The 9064-nt window shown below is 37.6% G+C and overlaps 1 protein-coding gene across 1 annotated transcript in view; it reads left to right on the top strand.

Moving 5' to 3' along the window:
* Positions 1–4741: 4741 nt before the first annotated feature.
* LOC131885059 (uncharacterized) overlaps positions 4742–9064 on the top strand; it is a gene marked incomplete in the record, with an annotated part of 7184 nt that continues 2861 nt past the window's right edge. The window contains 12 exon segments of the mRNA XM_059232982.1: positions 4742–5101; positions 5259–5290; positions 5374–5422; positions 6731–6751; positions 6819–6869; positions 7028–7158; positions 7246–7306; positions 7380–7478; positions 8040–8123; positions 8297–8329; positions 8387–8438; positions 8564–8596. Coding sequence (XP_059088965.1) covers positions 4981–5101; positions 5259–5290; positions 5374–5422; positions 6731–6751; positions 6819–6869; positions 7028–7158; positions 7246–7306; positions 7380–7478; positions 8040–8123; positions 8297–8329; positions 8387–8438; positions 8564–8596 — 767 coding nt within the window.

The following is a 9064-nucleotide window of genomic DNA, read 5'->3' as shown; positions in this document are numbered from 1 at the left end:
ACAGTAATATGCCTTGCAAATAACTGGAAACATAATTAGAGCATTTTTCGATCTTTTAAGGCGTAAAATGCAACCTTGAAGTCGAAATAACTAAACATGTGATAAATGGAAGCTTATGAATATATACATAACTAAGAGTATATTTAATACTGGTTGACTACGATTTTTACAATGATGCATTTTAATGGGCTTTAGGTGATTTGTTTCTTTTCTTTTTTTTGGTTTGGTTTTTCACGGGCTTTTCTAACCGCTACAGGGAATGTAATCCCCAGTACTATTAAAATGAAAGATTATAATTCGTCTATTTATTACCTTTCAAATTCAACACACTTATCTGAGCTACTTTTTAACAAGTGTATTTCACAAAAGTTGTTCCTTTAGCTTCTTTGACAAAGAAAAACATATATAGAATTCTTGGCGTTTGAGAAAACAGTTAACAAGAGAATATAACCACCATGAGGAGTAGGTATCAATCGTAATTGAGTAATTGAGTTACAAAAAATATAAGCCCGGTATCCGTGTTCGAAGACTGAATCAAATTTTCTTTTTGATTGAGATTTACCTCTCTGTTTTAATACAAATAAGATAATATTTTACTGGCTCGTATCATCTGAGATTTATTACTCACGGGTAAATTAGGGGATTGAGAAGGACAGGATATTGACCGAGCCTCATAATTTTTCATTTTTGTGTTTTATTTTATTTTGAATTATTTGAATGTTAATATTAATTATATTTTATGAATATTATGATAGCCACCAGATATTGATTAGCAAATCAATATTGAACAAATATGCATTTGAGAACAAAAGCAGCAATCGTTACTTACAATACCTAAAACCCGATTAATAATGCGATGATCGATTTGGGGCTCATTGTCTTCATGGTCTTGTTTCTTTCTTTGTTAAAAAGAGCAAACTCTTTCAATACCTATGGGTCGGTAAAATCTCCGGTGAATTCATCAGTCCCAAACACGTGTTCTTTTTTGCCCAAATGCCAGGGAAGGAACATCAACGACATGATGAAGCCAAAGAAGTACCATTCCTTGTTATACGATTTGAGACCGCTGTCAGTGAAGAAACTTAAAAAGAATACATTCAAAACTTCAAGCCTGATGTTAAACATGCCAGGATCATCACCGAAGTTCTTTAATGCTCTGGCAAGTGACTGATGGCAAAACGCTAGAATTTCTTCTGAATAGGCTTTCGGTAACTCGGGCGTGGTCGACAGGCCCATTTGAGGCCCAATTAGTCATGGCCAAATCTACCCAACAAATATCGATCGGCTTTTTGCCTAGGGGACCCTCTTGATACCTAATGAGGTGAAAGGCAAAAAACAAACCATCATTGCAATGACGATCACATCTAACGAGCACCACTTTCTCCCAGTTGAGAAGAATGTTGTTGAACCACGGATTTCCAGGGCAGAGGACGTTAAATCGGCAAATGTCCGGTTCAGTCAATTGATTCCGTAACTTGATTAGATCCAACTTTATTTGTTACAAGTACGACTCCACATACTGGTTTCCATTTGACAATGAGGATAAGAAATCCAAAAGCAGCCCCTATTTGAATCGGTCCACCATCACGACTAGACTTCTGTTTTCAAAAAAACCATTTTCGAATTATTTTCAAAAAATTATTTTGCACAACAACCAAAATCCAGAAAAAATATTGTTGTACATTTCAAATTTCCCGCCCTTTCTAATGGACTTCAACGGAGTTACAAGTAAATATCATACAAAAAATTAATATTTCAAATTGGAAAAAGTAATTAGGCGAAGAAAGACTGACATGTGAACATTAATTTATGTATGGTTTTGGTATCCAAACCCTTACATATGAGAGAAGACTTGGTACAGGGGTCAGCATAGATTTCTCAGATTTGAGATTTTCACGGTTTGATTCTCCTCCCCGACTTCTCTCTTGGAGACTTTGAGACGCTGATCACGCCCACAGATTGGGAATTGAACTGTCACGGGTAAGACACTGCTTATCGGAAATATTTTAAGTATTTTGTTGATGGCTGGCTCGCTGGACGGGCGAGACTCAACCCGGCGATCCCAGAACTCAAAGACACTTTCACCTGTTTTGACCCGTTTTTCTGCAATTTTTCGAAAAATAGAAAAATGATACTTTTTCGTCTCGTTTTTTTTCGGTTTTTTTTTTCGAAAAAAAAATTAAGTCTAATTGCGATCATAACTTCTGTGTTCGAAGTTCCAAGTGAGACGTTGTTATCGACCCATCCAGATGAATCTTCTATTCAAAGATGCCCTAAAGGCAACAAATGCGGACATATTAGGCGACCAACTGTTTTATAAATTACCATTTAAAAGCAATTTTTATTCCTTTTTAGCGTTTGAAATAGACTAGTTAATAAAACCCCATTGAGAAACATGTGAGCAACCATCTGGCATGATCTACAAGCCTCTCACTTTGGTCTCATCAAGTCGAGATGGTAATTGCTTCTCGGACAGACAGCTTTCCTGTATTGCTTGTGATGAGAGTGAAACGGACTTTTCGAGTTCGATTTTGATACTTTAGTTGCGTGATTACAAAAACGTGGCATTACGTTGGATGGCTGGTTTTGATGCACAACCTGACAGTTTTCAAAAAGGCCCCACCTTTGTTACTTTCAATATAACAAGACCAAGCCAATCCAGCCGCAAGCTAAAAGGAACCAAAGGGTCAATAACTTGTTCCATGATTATGGACAAGTTGTTTTGTTTAAAGCTGAAAATGGCATGTTCAGTCATACATGTGTACACACACAACAGCCATACAATAAAGCCCTGTGGACTTATGAAAAAGGCTTTGTTCACCTCGTTCCTAAGGCAAAGGTCTTTAGATAAATTTGCTCATGTAGCATTAGTCAATGACTTTTTAATAGGCTATAATACTATTCCAAGTTTAAGAAGTGAGTAAAACTTCATTCAAGATAATTCACAAAGATAGTGGGTGGTGCTTGTCATGTCACTTTTTTATTAAAATTTGAAAGAAATTCCAGCTTTGCCTGTTTCACTAATTTAGATTATGGTCTAACATACTTTCTCTTTGCGCTCAATCCTAGTGCCCTGTATTAAAAGAATGCAACAATGAGGTCAGAGCACTATTGAAGTTAATTTTGAACCTAGAATTCTGTTCCAAAACATTGAGTTTACATGGATCCCAGATCCAAACCAATTCAGGTTACTCTTCAGGTATTCTTATCTGCAATCACAGCAACACCAGATTCAAATTAGGTATTTTTAAATAGTAATATTAGAAAGTGGCTAAACAACTGGCATTTGAAACATTTGAAGTACGTCAAAGGGTGCCTGAAGGGTAGCTAAAGCCGTATATGACAAGCAGAATCAGAGAATATTATATAAATGCGTTTGGTTTGGATCTGGAGCCCAGGTAATCTCATTGTTTTGGAAAGGAATTAAATCAAATTGCCATGGTTCAATCCATTCCTATCTAATCAAAAACGAGACCTATGTATGGCAAGGGTAAAAAAGTCCGTCATCTTTTGGGGATGAATCATCGTGTTGAGGATGGCAGTGATGATTCCGTAACGCAATGCTCCAAATTAATAATCACGTAACTAAAGTACCAAAATCGGACTCTGAAAGTCAGTTTGATGATGAGAGGCAACAACTTCTCTTTTAGTAGCTGGTAGTGATAGCCATCTGAAGGGGTATGAACTACCCATAGGTATGCCTTCAAGCTCTGATGATATCGTTTGACTTGTTAATAATTTTTTTGACCAAGACGACAACAGACATTGTGGCAACTAATGAGTACTGGTGAAAAGTGGGATTGGGAAAGTTGGGGTTCTATTCCGATCCGAATGCCTGCTGACACCCGCTCAAAAAAATCAAAGTTGCAAATGTCTAGAGTTGATACCATACAGAATACCATTGTCTCTCAATTGAGCCACAATGGTTTGGTTGTAAAAAAGCAGAGGATTATATCTTTCATGAAACTCATGTTCGTTCTCAGAAACTCTTAAATGAGTGACTAATTAAGAAACAGACTCTTTCTAAATAATCTGGCCAATCTTCCTCCGTCCAATAACCAAGCAAAGTTTTCATTTACCTTCCAATCATTTCCTTGCTATTTTTGTTTGTCCCCCTTTATGTTTGTACTAGTGGAACGAATTTGTTCGTTTATCTTGCTTGTCGATTTTTCATTTATGTCAAAATAATGGGGGAGAAAACCTTACTGAGGAACCAACGCGACTTTTGATCAAAACGATAGTGTGTCGCTGGAGTAATAGGTGGAGCATATTAATTATGTCAGTATGGTGATTGGTAGAGTTGGACATGTTTTGATGTTTTTGTTGCAATATTTCCAATGTTTCCAGATCAAACCCTGGGAGTATCGCTTCTTTGAAATATTGCTCTCGATTGTAAGATACTATAATTCACCTGGTATGTGTGTTAAGACGTGCCCAAATTTTATGCTTTATGTTGCATAATGACTACCGGGGATATGAGAAAAGTGTTCCGTCATATACTTGATAATTAAGATCAAACTGATTGATTGAAGGCGCTCAATGTCTGGAAATATTTGCTCCAATGGCTGTTGGGAATCGTATTCTTAAAAGTCAACAATGGATGTCGCCCGAGCCAGAGCAAAAATCGAGGACAAATCATTCTACTTTTGCCTCCTCATTAATATTTGAGGGCATGGTGTTCTATAACAATTCTCTTAACACTATTCTTAAGCAAACATAAAGTAAATAGGTGTTTCAACTTGACTCATTTTCTACTTATTTGAAAAGTGTTTCTAGCTATTGGCCTTGGAGTATGGTCTAAATGCCGAGTCTTCTAGCCTACCCTTCATCACTGCATAGTTAAAAAAGCCTACGAATTGTTCTTGTCCAATGTAAACGCACCCCTAGAAGAGCCTCGCCGTGACGCTCAAATTCTCCGGGCCCTCGCTGCGCACCTTTCAAAATAGATTGGTCCAAGTGTCGGTGTTCAGTCATTGTTGAATGGGACTAGGATCAAGTCCCTTAAAGATGAGCACTTGGTTAACGATCTGGGTCTTGATGCTCGGCTTTGGCACCGTTGAGCTGAGCTTGACATCGCAAAACAACACAAGGTCTGGCAAAGGTAAGAAACAGTTCTCATGAATGTAATTTCGGGTGAGTTTCTATACAATGATTGCAAAACAAAGTTGTCGTCTTGAATTATCCAAAAATGCCAATTTCATGGTTGGCATGCACTATTCAGGTGAAACTGAATTTGATCATATATTCATTTTTCACAGCTTTCTCCATCTTTCAAATCATCAGATTCAAGGTAAAACTTTTTGATTTTTCTTTATGCTGAAATTTAATATCTTTGCTTATTGAGGGTTAATCGTGGTTGTTGTTTTATTATAGAACGAGCCTTGTGGTGGTTCTGCGTCAAGAAATGGAACTTGCTACACATGTCAGTGCCTTGCACTTATGAGAGCCAATACTTTGACGAATAAGGACGTATCCTACAAGATCAACCAGTTTGAACGAGTTTATATTCTACATGATCCATATACGGCACCAAACACACCTATTGATTAGCGAGCCAACTCCTTTCGTCAAAACGCGTGAGCCATGAGCCAATATTCGTGTTCATTGCATGAAAAGGAACTTTGTAAGTTTTCTCTATTTCATAGTGGACAATTCGGGACAGTTCAATTAGGGTCTCAAAAGTTATAGTAGGTTCGAAAGGCCTTTTTTCACGATCCTTTATTTTTTGTGTCCTTGAACGGCAAAGTCTAATCAGTGATGGATTCATTTCTCAATCAATCCTTTTAAATAATGGAATGGGCTCTATGCTTAGCGTACACTTTCCTTTCGATCTTAAGTGCTCTTTGTTTTTGGGGCCATTGCTCCACATTATTCCATTATTTTTCAAGACCAATCATTGAAATGTGAACACCTTTTCAAGTCTTTATTGACGCAAAGACATCTTAGGAGTCTTTTTTGGTGTTTTCAAGCTCCGAATGGCTTAAAAAATAAATCTTAGGCTTTGTAAGTGTGACAGTTTTGAGCATTAATGTTTAAAAACAAGATTACTTTGAGAATATACAGTTAAATGTGCTGTTTTAAATAATTCTATAGGTTTCGACTGTTATCACCATAACACTTGTTTTACAATGTAGCTCTTTAAACGTTTTTCAACAACAACTAGTTGATAGTCCTATTCTTTTATAATGACATAATCTCACCAAGAGCGATAACAAGCAACATTAAACGTGAAATTCAAATCTTATATCCAATGGAAAAAAAGGATAACTTGACTCACAAGGAAAAAGCTACAAAAGGGCAGCGGAAAATAAAAGAAAAAAATATGAAAATACTCTGCTAATTGTATAATATGTAAACCATTGGAAAATATTGGCAAGGATCACTCTCATAACCTTGTTTATGCAACCTCATGTCTTCTGACCTTTTTCAAGAGTTACACCAACTGCTAGCTAGTCACACTACATCTCATAGTTGCCAAAAAGGAGGGATTGATGAATGATGATCAACTTGGATTTGAATGAAGGGCTAGAATCTTTCAAGCCTTAATGTTAATGGTTCCGAAAATAAGAAAAGCAAGCCAAACATAACTTATGATTCAAAAATGAGTGTAAGAAGTATTCGAATTTTGTATCTAAGACTTTCAACTGAACGAACTCCAAATGGTTGCTGGTGTGTGATTTCGCAAAAGTATTGGCTCTCAACGAGTAAATAATCATTCTTCACCACGAAGCTGAAGAATGCGCTTCTAGAGGTAAGTTAATTGTCGTTCAATTATTGCAACAAATTCTATTTTGGAAACACTATTTGATACATTTCAGACGGATCTGCTAGCGGAAGTTGTGCCCAAGGGTTCGGAGTTTGTTGCATTTGTAAGTACCTCATTTGATTTGGCTCTGTATACTCCATTCAGACCTGGAAGAAGGCCTTGCGTTTTTAGATCATATTTTGAGTCTTTTTGTGAAGCATTTTGCAACCACTATTCAAATTATCGTTGTCTTTGCTGATGAATATTGTTGTTACTTTTTAGTTAGTCTGGGTTGTGGCGGCACTTCGTCCGAAAACTGTACCTATCTGCAGCAAAGTGGTTCCTCTAACCCATGTACATTTACGATCTGTAAATGTTCCTCCAACATTTGCCGGATTAGACTGGACTTTGTGGTATACTTGGGTTTCTTTGTGATCCCAATTTGCGACCATTCAAAAACGTAGGAACGATTGTGATATGCCTTAGTTCGTATTTTGCAGAGTTTTTCGATAGCTGGACCGTCTGTGGGAACTACTTCTGTCAGAGCATTCTCGATGAATGGTGAGCATTTCACAGTTCAGGCAGATCACATTCTTTGTACAGAGTCAGAACTAACTTTACTTTTTTCTTACAGGAGGAGCCATTGGAGACTGCACCACAGATACCTTTAGTGTTACTGCTCCGGAGAGTGTGTCGTCACCGGTGATTTGCGGCTTCAATACCGGCCAACATAGTTAGTAACCTATTTCATTATTGTAACCTCTCGTAATGTTCCAAGCTTTCCTTCGGAAGATCGTTTTGACCTAACCCGTGTTTTACCTTAATATAAGCACCAGTCGAACGACCTCTCAGGTATCATACCCCAAACCCTAAGGGAAATAAAGGTTTTATTTCCTAGTGGGACATGGAAATGAGGTCTTTACATGGGTTACAAAGCTCATTCAGCGCTTGCTTGAGGTCTCTGCAATTGTGCTTTTCAAACTTCAGGTTAATCAAACGAGTGGGTCCAAAGTTACTATACCCTTACAAAATTCAGTCCATAGCCCTAAACATAATGAATGAGCAATTGTGCCGACTCCACTCAGATTACGTATTTAACTGAGTGTAGGCGTTAGTTCAAAAAGCATTGGTTAGTGACTTGTGATTCTTATTCATTCAACTTCACATTTTGTCAGGAAGGAAGGAATGATGTTAACACGACATTATGACCCACATAACAATAACAATATTTGCAAAATGAGTACGCGACATGAAGCCTGTTTAAAACCCGCCCATACTTTTGATCATATTTCAGTGATTTTGGACGCTTCTGACGGTTGTCATCTAGCTGCATTTGATTTCGGTGGAACTGGAACAACTCGCATGTTTGATATCAAAGGTAAGCGTGACAAACCGAGGACACCTTCCCCATTGGACGGCATTTCTAAGGTTGAAAAATGACAATTCAAGTTAGAAATAACCGAGGGCTGGTGGATGCCATTAAATCCACGTTAACTGTGGTTTTTATCATCAACTTCAATTAAACTTATTGATTTCAATTTCCCTTTTAAGTAACACAATACACCTGCGGAGATGAAAATGGAGGTAAGACTGAACATTAACACTCAAGTTCAGGCCAGTTAACTTATGATTCAATTACAGGGCCCCCGGGATGCCTTCAATACTTCACGGGAAATACTGGAAGATTCGCTAGGTAGGTTCAACCTTAGGCAAGGCAGCCTTGACCAGATTGGGTGATCCTCTCTTATTTCTGCGCTAAATTGTTAGTGGTTTGAATAAAGACAGAATGGTCACTTAACACGTCCCAATTTGTTTTAGTTTCAACTTTCCTACGTCGTCCAACAGTATTTCTTCAACTGGTGAGAACCAAATCAAAACAAATCATTCAAACATAATGCAGCTTGAATGCCTTGATTCAAAACTCCGTCAGGCCGCAAGATGAATTATCTTCTTATGTTATGGTCTTGTATTATTCATTTCTTCCATCTTACGTAAATGCATGTGGAGATTGCGTGTCTTACAATCTGGTTCAGCTTTCTGTTTCATAATGGGCAGGAAAATTCAAAACGTCAGGAATCTTGCACAAACACATCCCACCCCAAGTTCAGAACACATGAATTGTGAGTGGCTGGCATTTGGCTCTCAGTCCATCCACGACCAAGCAGATTACTCAAGTTAGAATGTGCAAGATTGCCTGTCATACTTAAAATGATCCAAATCTGACCAATGGGGATATTTTGAAAACCGAAGAGCTGGCTCTAGTCAAAATATACCTAGCTTTTGCAAAATGATTTAATCAATGCTAATGCAAAGTCGTGA

This window comes from Tigriopus californicus, chromosome 8, assembly GCF_007210705.1.
Source record: "Tigriopus californicus strain San Diego chromosome 8, Tcal_SD_v2.1, whole genome shotgun sequence".
NCBI lineage: Eukaryota > Metazoa > Arthropoda > Copepoda > Harpacticoida > Harpacticidae > Tigriopus > Tigriopus californicus.
The sequence above is the reverse complement of the archived record's forward strand: the minus strand, read 5'-3'. Positions and strand labels throughout refer to the sequence as shown.